Here is an 18,475-nt window from a genome sequence, read left to right as displayed (position 1 = left end):
AGCATGGTCAGGATACATTTCACAGCAGGAAGGAAGTCAATATTTTTTTTTGTTTTCTATAAATATATATATATATATATGTATGCATTTTTAATTAATTAATTTATTTCCCCCAAAAAATGTCTCGTCATCTTGTCACAGAAATGAAAACCGTTAGACAAGCACCGGTTCCCCTGTTATAGGTGCCTTAAAATGTACATATAGTCATATAATCAGGATGGATTATTGCCATCAGACATGGATCAAAATGTACTGTTAATCTCTATAGACGGACACAACTGGCCGTGTCTGTGGGTGGGGAGCCCGGATGTGGGTATGTATCCTGGTTGCTGCACTAGCGCCTCCTCTGGTCGGTCAGGACACCTGTTCGGGGAGAATAGCGTGATTCTCCCATGCGCTACGTCCCCCTGGTGAAACTCCTCACTGTCAGGTGAAGAGGAGCGGGTGGCGACTCCACATGTATCGGAGGAGGCATGTGGTAGTCTGCAGCGCCTCCCCGGCTCAGCAGAGGGGGTGGAGCAGAGACCGGGGCAGCTCAGAAGGGTAGGGTAATTTGCCAGATACAACTGGGGAGAAAAGGGGGGGAAATCCCCCCCTCCCCCAGAAATATTGAGTTTAACTGGCTGTTCACTTGGTCTACTCAGTCTGCCCCTTCTGGTGCTAACTGGTCATTAACCGATATTAAAAGAATAAAAAATGTGCCTGAAGTAATGTCTTCAGGATATGAACATGTCCACTCCAGGACATGTAAGAAATGTTTCTTATAGCTATACACACTTCCTCTCTCTCCGTTATAAATACTGTACTGTAGTTACATGTATTAGTATTGCTGCATTATATTTATGCTGCATTAATATTTATTTATTTATTGGGCGGCACGGTGGTTAGCGCGGTCGCCTCACAGCAAGAAGGTCCTGGGTTCGAGCCCCGGCGTAGTCCAACCTTGGGGGTCGTCCCAGGTCGTCCTCTGTGTGGAGTTTGCATGTTCTCCCCGTGTCTGTGTGGGTTTTCTCCGGGTGGTCCAGTTTCCTCCCACAGTCCAAAGACATGTAGGTCAGGTGAATCGGCCGTACTAAATTGTCCCTAGGTGTTAATGTGTTGGCCCTGTGATGGCCTGGCAGCCTGTCCAGGGTGTCTCCCCGCCTGCTGCCCCATGACTGCTGGGATAGGCTCCAGCATCCCCGCGACCCTGAGAGCAGGATAAGCGGTTCGGATGGGGATGGATGGATGGATATACATATATATACTTTACACTAATTGACACTAGATGTGAACTGTACATAACTGTTCCGACTTACATACAAATTCGATTTATGAACAGACTCAAAAACGGAACTCGTTCGTAATCCGGGGACTACCTGTACACTCAAACACATCAACTGGAACTGAAACCCACTGCGGCCGCTCCACACTTCACTGCCGGCGAAGCCGTTATAGACGCTCCGCCGCCACCAAACCAATATTCCAGGGTTCATACGGTCCCAAATAACCCGAAAACGTCCGTAACGTTATGGAGAAGTCATGGAAAAGTCATTGAAAACCGCTGGGGAAAAAGTGTATGAGCCTTTGAATGGTCTGTTATTGCCAATAAATGTAGGATCTTCAAAGGAAAGAATGGAGTAAAACTGAGGCAGCGATGCAGACCTGCTTAAAGACAACGTGACGTAACGTTTTTACCTTGTTAGCTCATTTCCCCAGACATAATGCCGAAACACTATTCCGTTTTTACTTATTTTACATCCAAATCTAATCACTCTAATTTCTTCTGAGACACTCAAGTTTCTGTGATTGTGTCATCATCTCCGAGTGAGCGGTTGAGCAGCATCCCAACCGGTAATATCATCAAATATTTTGCGTCATCCAATCGAATCACATCCCTCCCTATGTTTTCCCCCCCCACCCCTAATATCATGTTTGGGTGTGTGGACACCCAGCAGGACTAAAAACAAAACCTGTCAAAGGGAGGATGAGTTCCTCTGTGAGCCAACGGCCATCCATACCTGGAGAGGCGATAGGGACCACCGGGTACTCCCCCTACGGACACACGATGATGACTCGGCCTGTTGAGGCATCTCAGCTCTGCTCCTACGACCTCCATAGCTTACGGAACCGATGATGATGACGAATATCCCATTTGACTTGGAAGTGCATCACATTGGACCTGGGTTCTCTGGAAGTCCAGGTCACGGTAAAGCTCACATGTAGACCCAGGGCGTTGGCATAGGGGCCTCTCCACGCCTAAACCACGCACCGTGTCACCTCACCGTACAATCGCTGCAACACGGCCACCGTGGCTTCCTGTCAAATGCCTTATTTGCTTGTCGAGCTGTGCATGTGACAATTAGACTGACAAAACGCTACCTTCTAACTTCAGTCATGGATGTCTTGTATTTCTAACTGTGCACCAACCAAATAGAGGTGGCCAGCCGTGACCGTCGTGCACATAGCGCCACTGTCTGCAGTGCTGTAGTCGGTAGAATTGCAAACTGTGTTTTATGATGTGGCTGTCTGTGTGTGGGGCGAGCCTTGGGGTTGTAACACAATGGAAAGGAATCTGTCGTTGAAGGAAGCATCATCCTGATCCCAAAATAGTGTCTCCCAAGTTTCGGAGACCAGACCTTGCACGTGCTGATCTGCAGGTGACTTTGCAATGGTGTCACTTTTTATGAGACGCTAAATGCGTTATGATTATAAACTGTAAAATCAGATCCTAGTGTGATTCTAATGTAGGAAAAAATATTATTTGGACAACACTCCCCCCCCGCCCCCCCTCCCAAAAAAAACCAACCCTTAAAACACTTGGAAATTGAATATAGATATGAATATTAAAGTCGCATCGAAATCAGTAATCGAATTGAACTTTTCATGTTTAAAAATCTTGAAAATAACATATTGAAATATAATATTTTATTTGTAAACATCATATCACGTATCAATATACATTTTGGATCTTTTTTTAACCATTCATAGCTGTTCTCAGTTGACTCAAACTGTGAGGGGATGGTCTTGTCGTTGATATTCATGAGCTGAGCTTTGAGTGACAGGTACAGGCGAGGGGTTGTTGTTAGGGTTGGGCGGGGTTTAATCATTTCGATCATCGTATCTGATTGGCTGTACATGTGCGTGCCTGACATCGCGAGTATCCAGCTGAACCAGGTGGAGCGCTCCAAAAGGGGCGAATGGAAAAACTAGTACAGTAGGCGGCGCTATCCACCTTCACGTTGTTTGCGAGCCAGCCAGTAAGCCGAGAGAAGAAGAAGAAGACGACGAAGAAGTAGAAGAATTAATGATAGTAATAGTATTAATAACAATTATTAATAGTAATTAATCGATAATATATTGAATAATTTATATTAGATATTGGCCTGCTGGCCAGTGACTGCTGGGATAAGGCTCCAGCATCTCCGCCACCCTGGGCAGGATAAGCAGTTTGGAGGATGGATGGATGGATGGATGGATGGATGGATGGATGGGTAACTTATTAAATATCTCTCCAGTGGAAAGATGCAGTACAACACGCATAACAAAGTACGAAGTGATGTCCAACTATAACGATCCTTAAGCACGTCTCGTTCAAATGAGCCATTTTAACGGCCTCGATGTCTACATATGCACCGCGTCAGTATCTTCATCACCATTTTGGCTGCGTCATATTCGATGCTTCCTTCCGACGTCTCCTGGGGACGTTGTTATTTGTCTACATAACTTACAGGGTGCTATCCCAAACCTTCACCCCCACCCCCCCCACCCCCATGCACACATACACCCCACACCCCACAGCTAGATCCCTTTATTCACATTAACCCTGTGTCTGTTTCCCCCCCCTCTCCCTCCTCTTCCTCCTCCACGTTTCTCCTTCTCTTTCTCCCCCCGCCCCCACCCCCCCCCCCACCCCATCCCCATCCCTTCCTCTACGCGCCCCATCTGCCTAACTCCAGTCTCATGTAAGTTGGTTCCATTCACTAGTCTTCTCTTAGGGCTGGGTATCATTTTAGGTCTGAACAGTATTGATTTCTCTGTTCATCTGTGTCCCCTCAGTACGGGGTGTACATGCATGCCTTTTCTTTTACAGTCTGGATTTGTATCCTGCGTTACTTCTGTGCATGCAGATTTCTTTTCTTAAAAAAAAAAAAGAGTGTGAGACAAACTCAGTCGGGGTGGTCTTACAACAGCAGGAGGTCTCGGACCCGTTCTGGAACATTTCCGCAGCTTCCCAATGCCGTGAAAGTCGAACCGTCGACCGCCAAATTTGGCGCCGTACGCCGAGCGCCGTTTCTGCGATACCCAACCCTACTTCTGTCTCTGTCGGTGTTTTGTTATCGGTGTCCTGGTGTGAGTAGCCTTGTAATTCTCCCGGTGAATCATTTTCGTTATCGCACACCCTACATATGCGGATAAATAACCCTGCATGCGTTTTTCTTCTCCATGTTTTTCTTATTTATTTATTTATTTATTTTTGTCTTGTTCTCATGTTAATTGTGTCACTAACTTGATTTCAGATGACCTCCTGATGGCGGCTGTCAATTGGGTGATGGGTTTCAAAATGCTGATCCCTTGGGTTTTGATATTGATGAATATGACCGCTGGTTTTCTCGGGTCGGCCTCTTTACGTTCGGCTCGTGGCCTTCCCTTCATAACCGAGGGTGTCTGAAGACGTGTATCGTGTATCTTTTTAAGACAATCTTACCACGAATTAATGAATAATTATTCATAAATAATTATGAATAAATGAATGTAAGTAATTATTTATAAATTAGCGGCACGGTGGTGTACTGGTTAGCGCGGTCGCCTCACAGCAAGAAGGTCCTGGGTTCGAGCCCCAGTGTAGTGTGGCCTTAGGGGTCGTCCCGGGTCGTCCTCTGTGTGGAGTTTGCATGTCTGTGTGGGTTTCCTCCGGGTGCTCCGGTTTCCTCCCACAGTCCAAAGACATGTAGGTCAGGTGACTCGGCCGTACTAAATTGTCCCTTGGTGTGAACAGGTGTGTGTGTGTGTGTGTGTGTGTGTGTGTGTGTGTGTGGGCCCTGTGATGGCCTGGCGGCCTGTCCAGGGTGTCTCCCCGCCTGCCGCCCAGTGACTGCTGGGATAGGCTCCAGCATCCCCACCACCCGGAGAGCAGAATAAGCGGTTCGGATAATGGATGGATGGATTATAAATTATAATTAAATAAAAATTAATTAATTAATAATTGCAGCTAATGCGTGCTGAGTGCCAGTTTGATGGGGTTTGCAAGACATTTGGGCCACACAGAAGTATTTTAAAGTAACTCTTAAATACTTAAATTGTGTTTCGGGAGCTTAGCTGTGACGTGCCGTGTGTCCAGACCCATCCAAGCGAAGAATTTCTGGCAGCTGCAGTTTGGTGTAGGATTTGGTCACAATCACCGTGTTGTACGTAAGCGGACCTTTGCGGCCTGCCCGGACCCCTCCAGCTACACCGACCCTTCGTTTCCGTGTCCAGTCTGCCCGGCGCTAGTACACCCGGGTTATATTGTTAGAAGGTGGACTACATCTACCCGGTGCTCCGTGTCCTTGTTGTTCTCCCGTTATTCTCTGTGGTTAGTGGAAACGGACTCGTCTCTTGCCGCCAGTCTAGTTTAGTCCAGATCCTCCCGATGCCGTCCACTGTGTCCGAGTCCAGCCTCGTCCCTTCTCCCCCGTCTAACCTGACACCACCCCTGCCCGCGTCTTTTACTGCTAGCCGATAGTTGGCCCACATTACAGCACTAAACCCGGGGCGCTGTTTTTTTTTTTTTACCACTGACCACAGCTAGCTCGCTCTGATCGATCCACAGCACCGGTGTCGGATGTTAGCTCGGGTCCGAGACGCCGGTCAGTCTGGGATTGTGCTTTCGCCGGTGTCTTTTTCCAGTTTGAAGCGGCCTTTAGTTTACTTTAGTACTTACAGTCAGTCCCACTCCAGCACGGTTCTGTTTGCACTTACTGTGGACTTACTTGCCCGATTCTTTTACTTAATTTGAATGTTTGGTTAATTTCTTTGATTTGGTGACAAGTTTCCCCCCCCCCTCCCTCTATGTTAATGGTTACGGGTCACAAGATGTGTGTGTGTGTGTGTGTGTGTGTGCGTGTGTGTAACGAGTTCTCTTGTTTGCCCCCACCCGCCTCATGTTCTCCAGTGGACAACCAGCACATGCTGCATTACATCCGCGATAAGACGGCCGTTCCCTACTTCAGCAACCTGGTCTGGTTCATCGGCAGTCACGTGATCGAGCTGGACAAGTGCGTGCAGACGGATGAAGAGTAAGTCCAATCCATCTGCCCATCTTTTGACTCTTCTCTCTGTCAAGGTCATTCTACCGTATACTATCTATCCTATTGTTGCTGATGACGTTATTCTGGATGCGGCCACTAGGGGTCAGGCGTGTTTCAGGTTTGAGGTTACGTGGAGGCGTCCATGTTGGAGGAGCACAGCAACCTTCTGGCTGTCCTTCAATATGTTGCAATTGCTCTTACATTGTTTACATTGTAATAATGACCCTGATGGTCTTATCACAAAGCCACTTAAAATGAGGTCTCGTTTTTTAAACGACACACGTTACCCTTTCAGAGGTTAATATTGTAACCAGCAAATGGACATTTGGGTGGAGGTTAATGATTAAAGTTTTGGAGTAATTTAGTGCATGTTTGATCATCTACTCTATTCGAATAACTTCCTGTCTTGTTCTTTTGTTCTCTTCATTTTTTCTTTTGTGGTTGCCTTTTCTGTTTTTTTTGTGTTCTCAGAAACTTTCCCGATCAGATATTGAAAGCTGGTTAATGTGGGGGCATAACATCTTTGTCAATTTAGTTACTATAAAAAAATCCCAACTACTTGATCACTTTAACCACTCTAGTTTTACATTGTGTGCTCTCTCTCTCTCTCTCTCTCTCTCTCTCTCTCTCTCTCTCTCTCTCTCTCTCTCTCTCTCTCTCTGTCTCTCTCTCTCTCTCTCTCTCTCTCTCTCTCTCTCTCTCTCTCTCTCTCTCTCTCTCTCTCTCTCTCTCTCTCTCTCTCTCTCTCTCTCTCTATATATCCAGCCATCCATTATCCAAACTGCTTATCCTGCTCAAGGCAAGTTTTCACAACAATCTAGATCAAGTATTAATAGTAAACACTTCACATATAACAGTAAATTATTACTGTATAAAAGTAAATAAAACATTGGTCAAAGATAAAATTGAACCTTATTGCAAATTAAGAGTTGCGGTAATAAGCGGTCAAGTGAGAAATGGCCATTTCAATGCAAAAGGTACACTTCAGAAAATAAGACCTACGATGGTTGAATTATAACAGGGCTATGCCCCGCAAATTCAAATTCCAGACATAACTAGAAGAGTGCACTCAGTAGAATGCAGATCCCTGCCAGGCCCATCTTCTCTTCTCTGGTGTTCAGACAGGCAAAAAACCAGCTGAGGAGTTGGCACTCAACTGCAGTATCAGGAGTCAGGAACACTTTGTCATTTCACTTCATGCACTTACATACATGAAATGAAACGAAACGAAATGCCGTCTCCCCCCAGCCCACAGCGGCACAAAACAAAGACAAAAACACATCCAAAAACTACAAGAACACACATATCCGCACTAACACATATATCCTAACTCAAGAAAAAGTCACTGTCCGAGGGAACGAACGCCAGCCAGGATGACTGTCAGAACCACCAGTCTGCATGGGCTAGCACTTAGCTTAGACCGCCCCGCTTCCGTGTCCTGTCAGACCGCCCGTGGTGTTTCCCTCCTCGGACGCAGCCCCAGGCAGGGACCATGGTCCCCGGCCCCACCGGACGAAGCAGATCGAGCTCTCCCAGCCAATCCAGCGCCGGCTCTCCCAGCCAGACACCCTGGACACACCTCCCCACACCCCTCACAATGACATCAAAAACACCACAGTCAGTGCCAGGCGAGGCCGCCGCCAGACTGTCCTCGGTGTTATCGGAACTGCTGGTCTGCATGGGCTAGCAGTTAGCTTAGCCCGCCCAGCTCTCTCAGCTGTCGAATGAAGACAAAACATAAGACGTGGACAAAGACACGGCGTGGACGGTACTGGGTGAGGCCGCCGCAAATGTGGATTCGCGCTGCCATCTTCCAACACCGACACCGGGTGAGGCCGCTGCAAACGTGAGTTCACGCGGCCATCTTCCCACACCGGAAGCGCTGAACAGGTTTTTCAAAGGTTTTAAATCACCGTACCCTCGAAAGTTCGTTGATCATACTACAGTCATGACTGCACAACAGTTATTAGGCTGACAGGCCCAGTAGTATGGGACGAGCAGCGGACAGATGCACGCACACACGGGCGGAAAAACTAGCGTCTTTCCTGCCATTGTAAGACTTTTGCACAGCGCCCAAGTCGATTGAATGTGAAATATGAAAAAAAAAAGGTTTTATTATGCAGTGCTCAAGCTAAAAAAAAGACAAGCGGTTATTAGTTTTGGTTCATCCGGTGTTCCTCCGGTTCTCCTGTGCTGAGATCAGCGGTGATGTGATGGCTTGCGAAATACGATCGACTTCTCGTTTACTTTAAAAACACATACCCGGTACATCATGTTGTGACTCAGCCGTCGATGTGGGTCACGCATGCGCACACCGTTGACTCATATTGTCAGTGTTTCATTGTGTCACAGTGTGGCATGCCAGCTGCACAGCAGAGAACAGGAAGGACTTGGCCCGGCTGGTAAAGACACAATAGAGAATTGTGGGAGCTGTGCTCCCGGACCTGGATGCTGTGTATGCCGGCCGCCTACAACATCGGCAAAGACACAACACACCCAGGTCACCGTCTGTTTGTTCCCTCGCCGTGGGGGAAGAGATACCGACTGCACCATCAAAACCCGGACTAGCAGGCTGAGGAACAGCTTCTTCCCCAGAGCTGTAGCGTCCATCGACCCCCCCCCCCCCCCACACACACACACACACATCTGCCCATAGCTGCTGAGAACTAACTGGTACTAAAGCCGCTGCAATATGGACAACTATGTGCAGTTATCCCATGCACTATTTTGAACTTTAAAAGCTGTTATCTTTTATGGTCTCATCATCTTTTTGCAACCTCGCTTATTTTTGCTACCTCTCGTATTTATACTAAATGTTGTTTGTCCTTGTTTTTTTTATTTGATCATTTAGCTTGTCTAGTGTTGCTGGTCTGAGAGTTACCAAATGAAATTTCGTTGCGTACACACTGACAATAAAGTGTCTTATCTTATCGGGCATTGGCAGAGAAGCAGTATTGGTCGGGCAAGCTAGGGAATGAATGAAGAGAGGGAGCGGCGATAGCGAGAACAAACATTTTTCGAAGGTTTTTAATCACTGCAGCCACGAGAGGTTCTTTGTCATACAGTCATAAGTGCGTAAGAAAAGTTTTAGGCTGATAGGTCCAGTAGTTTGTGAGATTCGCCGCGGACACACACACACATACATGACCAAATTTGTAATCCCCCAGTGAGGATAACGACCTGTTAAATAAATGAGAGTTAAAAGAAAGAATTGCTTTACATCAAGATAATTGGTTACTAAAAATCAGTCTTTTTTAATGTTCTCTCTTTCCTCCCTGTTTCTCTTGCTGTCTCTCTTTCCTCCTGTCAAGGTGAAGGTTATTTGACCTTATAGTGGAACATCTTGACCGGCTCCATTCACTAAACTGGATTATGATTTTACTCTCTCTCTCTCTCTCTCTCGCTCTCGCTCTCGGTGCATGCTGGAAGTCGGTGTGTTAGTGAGAGTGACCTGCTGTTATTAAATTTGATGTAATTGGCCAGTTTCGAGTGGGTTATTTTTGTCTTTAGGGCTGATGGTCTCAGATTGAATTTGTTTATTGGTCGTGGCCTACATTTGCTGTGTTCCGTGTGTTTTGTTTGTTGTATTTGTTTTGTTTTTTTCCGGTGTCAGAGAAATGGCATCCTCGGGAGATCTCGCTCTCTCTCTCTATCCGACATGGAGTGTGGGTTCAGCCTGATCCATCTGTTTCGGCAGAGGCGGTTCTCCTGGCTGTGGGAGACCGTGTGGGATACGCCAACCTGTCCTATACCTCCAGGATGAACAAAGGTGTGGTTGTTTTCCTGAAAGAGGAGCGTTTTGTGGCTGAGCTAATAGCGAGTGGCATCTCTCTGAATGGCGTCTATCTGCAGGTTTCCCCGCTCGCCGTGCCTTTCACCCGGGTCACCGTCTCCTGTGTTCCCCTGTTCATTTCCAATGAGGTGTTGGAGCGGTAGCTGCAGCGCTTCGGGAAGCTGGCAAGCAATTTTAGGACTGTGGGGTTGGGCTGTATGGACGATGAAGTGAAACGTCCATTCCCTCTGGAGACGGGTGTTCATGTATCTGAATTGTCCGTCACAGAAGATGGAGGTTTCCTTCAGAGTAAAACATGGGCCCTTTTCTGCTGCTTTTCCCTGCTGCCGGTGCTTCCTCTACTCCTTTCTTTTCACCTGTTGTGACACTCGGGACAGCCGAGCTGTCATTAATTACATTCCCACTGCCTGGATCAACTCGCTGTTCCCCTGCCTGATTATCTGCCTGCCCAGCGTGTCCCTCCCCTGCCTTGGGTCTCAGTCAGCGGGGTGCTGCCCCCCTGCGAAGCAGTGGCGAGCCAGTGGAGCATCGGTGTTAGTGCGCTCTTCGGCCGGCCCGGCCCCTGGCTCAGGTCGCCCCTCGGCCGGCCTATGAGGGCAAGCGTTCTGCTTGCGCCCTACATCCCCACACTCAAAACATTTAACGCTGCCTGTGCTGGCGTACACCGTGTAACGTCCCTCCAAGCAGCTGAACCTGACCATAGTCAGGCTGGCGGTGCAAAGGGGGAGAAAGGGTGAGTCGTGCGTTACGGAGGGTGTTGCTGGTGAGGATAAGGTCGTGGAAATAGGACACTGACTCTGACTGTATCTGTGTTACAGACTCAGAGTCACAAATTGGAGATCTGTACTCACTAGAGGAAACCAGTGATTTCTTAGATGACACGTTTGGAAAATCTCTGGAAGTATCTTGAGTATTTTCCAGATGCAGGAAAATGTATTTGAAGCGTGTCGACTTTGCAGAAAGTAGTTGGTTTTGATTTTTTTGGATGAAAAATAACGTTTTCGTTTGAGAAAACACGAAACAGGTCTCAGAAAGATGCTTAAGGCCAATCAAGGAAAAAGTTCTAAATGGTTATAGACCTCCAACCTATATGTGTGAAAGGTTGGAGCCTGCAGCTTCCTTGCACTGGCTGCTGGAGGAGCCACTGATTCATGGAGCCAGGCTAGATGTCCGGGATCAGTGCACTCCAGGACTTTCCTAGAAACTGGTTTCCACCAGGAACCATCACCCTACAGCGCATAGTGGCTGCAGCAGGATCAGGACTCGACAACACCGAGGCGGTAGCTCTGCTGCTCAACATGAGGTCCACATGCCGCGCAAGAGACATTTTAAATCTATGGATTAAAAACCAGAGGTGTAAAAACCAGGTCCAGAAAGTATAAGTCCAAACCATGTATTTGCTCCACTCATGCACTACACCAGCAGATTCTAGTCAACGCCACTCCTCAACTAGGTAGGGAAAACTACTTAATGGAATCAGCTGGTTTAATAACATGGTTGGAGCAAATACACGGTTTGGACATTTACTTTCTGGACCTGGTTTTTACACCTCTGTTAAAAACTGTCTGAAGAGGAGCTGAGGATGCCGAGGGACTATGACGGGGGAGCAGAGCATCCAAACAGAAATGACCTTTTTTTTCCAGAACTTGGGGGAGCATTGTGCTCAGTGGGAGATGATGAAGATCTGGTTTTCTTTTTTCTAACTTGTGTATCGAGGGAAATTCATGGCTGTATTGTTGGCTTAAAAGTTTTATTGATTTATTATCTAAATTGTGTAAATACAACATCCATTGCGTGTGGTCCGTCTTGGGAGAGAGAGATCCCTCCTCTGTTGCTCTCCCTGAGGTTTCTTCCTATTTTTTGTCCCTGTTATGTTTTTTTTTATTTTTTTATTTTTTTTTTAGGGAGCTGTTCTAAGGACATGACGTTGTGTTGCTGTAAAGCCTCCCTGAGGCAAATTTGTGTTGGTCATGTTGGGCTATGCAAGTAGAGTTGACATGAGTTTGAAAATCTGTTTATTGTTATAAATACTTTGTTTGAACTACTCGGTGGGATCTTTTTTCCTGAAACTTTATCATTTTATGAGCTGGATTACCAAAAAAAGATGAATATCTTTGGATATCAGTTGTTGGACTGGAATGTAAAGTGAACAAATGTGCTTTTAAAAATCAAATGTCTCTCTCTCTCTCTCTCTCTCTCTCTCTCTCTCTCTCTCTCTCTCTCTCTCTCTCTCTCTCTCTCTCTTTCTCAGACATAGGAACAGAGGGAAGCTAAGTGACCTGGTAGCGGAGCATCTCGACCATCTTCACTACCTAAACGACATCCTCATCATCAACTGTGAATTCCTCAATGATGTTTTGACCGACCACCTTCTTAACCGCCTGTTCCTGCCCCTCTATGTCTTCTCACTGGTTTCCCCTGAAATGGTGTGTTTGCGTGTCTCCTCGCTGTGTCTGTGCATTAGCGTGTCTCTGTGTGTTCAGCATATCTCTGTGTGTGTGTTTTCCTGTCTCCATGTGTTAGCATGTTTCTGTGTGTTTGTATGTTTCTGTGTGTTTGTATGTTTCTGTGTGTTAGCATGTGTCTGTGTGTTTTCCTGTCTCTGTGTGTGTTTTCCTGTCTCTGTGTGTTTGCATGTTTATGTGTGTTAGCATGTGTCTGTGTGTCGCCATGTTTCTATGTGTGTTAGCATGTCTCTGTGGGTGTTAGCTTATTTCGGTGTGTGTGTATCTGTGTTTGTAGCAGCATCAACACAAAGCAATTTTTCTTACATTGCCTTTTGCCTCACTGTGTCTGCATGTGGTTCAGAGGGCCATGTGTGTGTGTGTGTGTGTGTGTGTGTGTGTGTGCGTGCACACACACACCTTCCTGTCATTCTTTCTGTCTATGTGGGTGTACCTATATATGTGTATAAGCAGCAAACTATGAGACCATGTCACTGTGCGGTGACATGGTTGCGTGTTTGTGTGTATATTGCGTCTTATTGTGTCTAATATGCATGTTGTTCTAAGTCTGCACGCTTGTGTGTGTGTGTGTGTGTGTGTGAATGAATGACCGTGTGATCACTGCTGATATGCTTGTGTGTGTTTGTGTTTTTCAGTCTGAAGAGAGAAAGATCAACCCCCAGGTGTCACTCTATCTTCTTTCTCAAGTAAGCAGCATGCACACACATACCCACACACACACACACACACACACACACACACAGGTAAACGACCACTAGGTGCAAGGTGTAACTGGAGAAAAGGCAAACTCCCAGAGGACCTTCTCAACTTCCAATCTCTTCTTTCCACTTTCTCTTCCTCCCTTTCTGCTGCTAAAGCTGCCTTCTATTGCTCTAAAATCCTATCCTCTGCCTCTAATCCTAAGAATCTCTTTGAAACCTTCTCTACACTCCTTCAACCCCCACCTCCTCCTCCTACTTCCTCCCTTCTCCCTGATGACTTCGCTAACTTCTTTGATAAGAAGGTAAACGACATCAGATCCTACTTTTCTCACCACCCGGTTAGTGCTCCTTGCACTAGCCCACCCTCTGCACCCTCCCTCACCTCGCCACATGCTACCCATATCCCACCTCGCTCCCCTCTCCCCCAACGAGGTCCTCAACCTCATCACATCCAGTCACCCCACCGCATGCTCCCTTGACCCGGTCCCCTCCCCTCTTCTTCAGTCTACAGCACCTGAACTCCTTCCCTTTCTAACCCACCTGATCAACACCTCCCTCCAGGCAGGATGCTTTCCATCTGCCTTCAAGACTGCTAGAGTCAACTCCCCTTCTCAAGAAACCATCACTTAACCCCTCTGACATCAAAAACTACAGACCGGTTTCCCTTCTACCCTTTCTATCCAAAATTCTCGAACGTGCTGTCTTTAACCAACTTTCTTTGTACCTCCACCAGAGCAACCTCCTGGACCCCAGCCAGTCTGGGTTCAGGGTGAGTCACTCGACAGAGACGGCTCTCCTTGCAGTGACAGAATCGCTGCACTCTGCGAAAGCAAACTCTCTCTCCTCTGTCCTGATACTCCTGGACCTGTTAGCTGCGTTCGACACAGTGAACCACCAGATCCTCTTCTCTACCCTTGAGGGGCTGGGTGTCACAGGCTCTGCACTCTCAATGTTTGCATCCTACCTGACGTGTCGCTCCTACCAGGTGACATGGAGGGGATCTGTGTCGGAGCCTTACAGACTGACTACAGGCATTCCACAAGGTTTGGTTCTGGGTCCTCTCCTGTTCTCCCTGCACACGGCATCCCTGGGTTCTGTTATTCGCTCGCATGACTTCTCTTACCATTGTTATGCCGATGACACCCAGCTGATCTTGTCCTTCTCTCCCTCGGACACACAAGTAGAGACACACATTGCTGTGTGCTTGACTGACATCTCAGAGTGGATGGCGATACACCACCTGAAGCTCAATCTGGACAAGACAGAGCTGATGTTCCTCCCGAGGAAAGGTTGCCCGCACCGAGACCTGGCCATCACCGTTGACAACATCGTGGTGACGCCAGCTTGGACTGCGAGGAATCTGGGTGTGATCCTGGACGACCAACTGTCGTTTGCTGCAAATGTTGCATCGGTTGCTCGCTCCTGCAGATTTCTCCTCTATAACATCAGGAGGATTCGCCCATTCCTCACCGACGAGACGGCACAGGTGCTCATCCAGGCTCTGGTCATCTCCCAGCTGGACTACGGCAACTCCCTCCTTGCTGGCACCCTGGCGTCAGCCATCAGACCTCTGGAGCTTGTTCAGAAGGCTGCAGCTTGTCTGGTGTTCAACCTCCCTAAGTTCTCCCACACAACTCCCCTTCTCATGTCCCTACACTGGCTCCCAGTAGCTGCTCGCATCCAGTTTAAGACTCTGGTGCTAGACTACAGGGCAGTGAAAGGAACGGCTCCTTCCTATCTCCAGGCCATGGTCAAGCCCTACACCCCCGCCCGACCACTTTGCTCTACTGCCTCGGGACGCCTGGTTGCCCCGTCGCTCAGAGGCCCCTGCTGTCGATCGACCCGGTCACGGCTCTTTTCTGTCCTGGTCCCACAGTGGTGGAATGAACTCCCCACTGATGTCAGGACAGCGGAGTCGCTGCCCATCTTTAGGCGCAGGTTGAAAACTCACCTCTTCAAGAACTACTACCCTGTTACTTGCTCTTAGCACTTATTGTATTCACTCATTTAAAAAAAAAAAATTCTTTCTTGCGATTTTACTTTAGCACTTGTTTTGCTCGTAGATGCTTGTTTAGATGCACTTACGACCTCTGATGACTAGTAGTTCTCCTGATTTCCTATGTTAAATGTAAGTTAATGTAAGTCACTTTGGATAAAAGTGTCGGCTAAATGACTAATGTAATGTAGGTGCTGTGGATTTTTCTCTCTAGCTGCTGTTTAGATCTGCCACTTGCTCTGACCATTATTTCACATCCCTTTCACCCTGTCATGCTGAGTTCAGACCGCACCGCATGTCTGACTTCACAGTAGACACTGTCATTATACTGATGATATCATGATCTATATGACCAGAATCACATTAGTCATTTTTATCATTATACTGATGATATAGTGATATATATGACCAATATCACATTAGTCAGTCTTTTCAACCAACAAAAATCCTGGCCTTGCCTGGTCCTAAAGTATCACACGCTACATTTTATGCTGCTACTCACCTGATGATTTGTTCGTGTGTGTGTGTGTGTGTGTGTGTGTGTGTGTGTTCCAGGTGTTTTTGATTATACACTACCAGCCTCTGGTCAACGCCCTCGCTGATGTCATCCTCAACGGAGACCTGTCTGTATTCACCCCACAGACAGAAGCACACAGCACACACAAGAACACGGTAAGACACACACGCACACACAAAATCAACGTACATAACATTGCAGTCACTCGCACGCAAGTAAAGACAAAATTACACAGACTCGTTACCAAAGACATTGCAGGCAGACGCATAGCACACAGGAGAACATGGTAAGATACACACAGACACACAAATACACTCTCTCACATGCGCACACGCCAACGGACACACACAGTGTAGGAAAGCACAGAGAACATGATGGAATGCAGTAGTAACATAAGTTAAATATGTGCGCGTGCACACACACACACACACACACACCACACACACTGGAACATAGAAGCTATGTAATGCCAAGCAGTACAGACTGAGTACAGTGCGCACACATTGCTGCACATAGCACAACTAAAGTACACACGCACACACAGTGTGAACTTTGTGTAGATGGTGTAGGGGGTTGTGAGAGTGTGGAGTCAAGTTTGTCTCCATGGTTCACCCACATCAAGGCATCAGTATGCAGCAATCCCACATGATACACACTGTCTCTTTTCATTTCTCTTCAGCTTCCTCCTGTCTGCAGTCTGTCAGCGAGACACTCAAACTTCACCTTTCTTTGGCCTTTACATACACCCGTCTTTCTCTCTCCCCCTCTGGTGCTACCAAACTCTCCCCTCCTTTCTTGTCTTGTTCTTTCTGTCTTTCTCCCCATACTACATAGCTCTCTTTATCTCGCTCCTTTTTTCTCAGCTCTCCATCCCCCCCCCCCCCCCCCGGCCTTGTCTGTCTTTGCAGCAATTCTTTGTCTCTCGCTCTCTCTCTCTCTCTCTCTACCCCTGCTTTCTCTCTCTCGCTCTCTCTACCCCTGCTTTCTCTTTCTCTATCCCTGCTTTCTCTCTCTCTCTCTCTCTCACTCTCTCTCTCTTGCTCTCTCTCTCTCTCTCTACCCCTGCTTTCTCTCTCTCTCTCTCTCCGACCATCTGTTTTTGAATCCAGGTGGGTGTGTGAGGTAATGAGCATTTCTGAGAACCCCTGTGGTTTTTTTTCTCGTTTTCTGTGTGTGTGTGTCTGTGTGTGTGTGTGTGTGTGTGTGTGTGTGTGTGTGTGTGTGCGTGCGTCCATGTGCGTGACAGAGAGCGAGAGAGGAAGAGAGACTGGTGGCAGTTGTTAGAAGCAGCCTACCTTTTCAGTGAATGTGAGTGAAGGTGTGATGTCAGAGCATCTGGTCTGTGGCAGGAGGAGTCAGTCAGACCCACGCCAGCCGCTCGACTAGCTGCATGCTCTCATCTTACACGACCTCTACTCCTTACATGTGATGGGCTTTGGAGTAACTCCCATCTGTCTCTCTCTCTCTCTCTCTCTCGCTCTCTCCCTTGTTAAACATTAACACAGTTGTATTGGAAACTCTGTCATTGTGGTTTGTGTGAGTGGACAGTGGAGGATCTGGATTGTTCTAAAACCCAGACCTCCTCCAGGTCCTCCTCCCCCGTCACCGCTGGTGATTCACACAGTTTTTTTTTTCACAGAAGTCATGACAGTGTCTTCTGTGTCGTTCCCTGCTCGTGTCAGATGATTTTATTTTACAGTAGGCCACGATGTGTCGAACTCTTAATATCTATATATTTTGGTTTATTTATTCATTATTTTGGCGCCTTGGATTTTTCATATTCGTATAACCACACCACACAGCTGACCATTGGTTTCATCCTCTGCTTGGCTGAACAAAGCTCTCTTAATTCTAGGTGTGTCCATATTGCAGACACCAGAACGACCGAGATTTCACTCCTACCCAAAACGACCATGGGCCTTCAATAAGACGGCCAGTTTTTAAACTCTATATTCTGTCACGATAAATACCCAGTTGAGATATTAATGCATTGCTTATGTGAGTATATCTGTTAAGCAGCCCCTCCCGGATTTCGTGGGCTTTTTTTTTGGATTGCTGCAGCCTAAAGTGCCCAAATTCACAGCAGCTTTTCTAAAATATTGCAGTGCATGGTGCAGTGTTTTTAGTCGTTTTTTTGCAGTGAAATTGCAAAAATAGTTGCAGTTTTTGTTTTCTTTCTAAAATTCATTACAAATCGAAGGCAACTTCTTCCAGTGAGAATAAAACCGCACTGTTCTGAGTGTTATAAGACCAATGTAGTGAATTCGGGGGGCAGCCTGGGAACCGCCACAGCCAGGACGCGAAACTGGATCTCCCACACCACGGGCGGCAATGTTAACTAGTCGACTAAAGGGTCCGACCCGTTAGCCGAGGGCTAGCGAGTCTATTCATCCGTGATTGTTATACTATCCCCCCCGTCCTTAAGGAAGTGCGTCCCCGGGCTTCAGCATATGAGCTCCCTCATGCTTCTGGGTGCACACGCTTCCAATGGCCTCACCATCCCACCTCACCTTGCCAGAAAAGGCTCGGGGTTACGAAAACGCTAACAAAATACGCTTTATTTGTAAATGAAGAAGTGCACCTAGGGGGTATTCCACAAAGCAGCAAACAGGCTTAAAAGTTAAAGTGCACAGAACCTCACCACTAACCATGCATGTTGAATCTTCCCTTGATTCTTTCCCCGCTTGCAGTAGATCTGGATGCAGCAGCCTCTGTCACGGTGGTTTGTCTTGTC

The 18,475-nt window shown here is 47.2% G+C and overlaps 1 protein-coding gene across 2 annotated transcripts in view; it reads left to right on the top strand.

The window, feature by feature from the left end:
• clec16a (C-type lectin domain containing 16A) overlaps positions 1 to 18,475 on the top strand; it is a 108,015-nt gene that overhangs the window by 15,901 nt on the left and 73,639 nt on the right. For both annotated transcript variants that reach the window (XM_056288042.1, XM_056288041.1), the window contains exons 6-9: positions 6,134 to 6,257; positions 12,314 to 12,488; positions 13,163 to 13,213; positions 15,780 to 15,896. In XM_056288042.1, coding sequence (XP_056144017.1) covers positions 6,134 to 6,257; positions 12,314 to 12,488; positions 13,163 to 13,213; positions 15,780 to 15,896 — 467 coding nt within the window. The remainder of the gene's footprint in view (positions 1 to 6,133; positions 6,258 to 12,313; positions 12,489 to 13,162; positions 13,214 to 15,779; positions 15,897 to 18,475) is intronic.

The sequence above is a fragment of the Lampris incognitus genome, chromosome 10 (assembly GCF_029633865.1).
Source record: "Lampris incognitus isolate fLamInc1 chromosome 10, fLamInc1.hap2, whole genome shotgun sequence".
In the NCBI taxonomy this organism is placed as follows: Eukaryota; Metazoa; Chordata; class Actinopteri; order Lampriformes; family Lampridae; genus Lampris; species Lampris incognitus.
The sequence above is the reverse complement of the archived record's forward strand: the minus strand, read 5'-3'. Positions and strand labels throughout refer to the sequence as shown.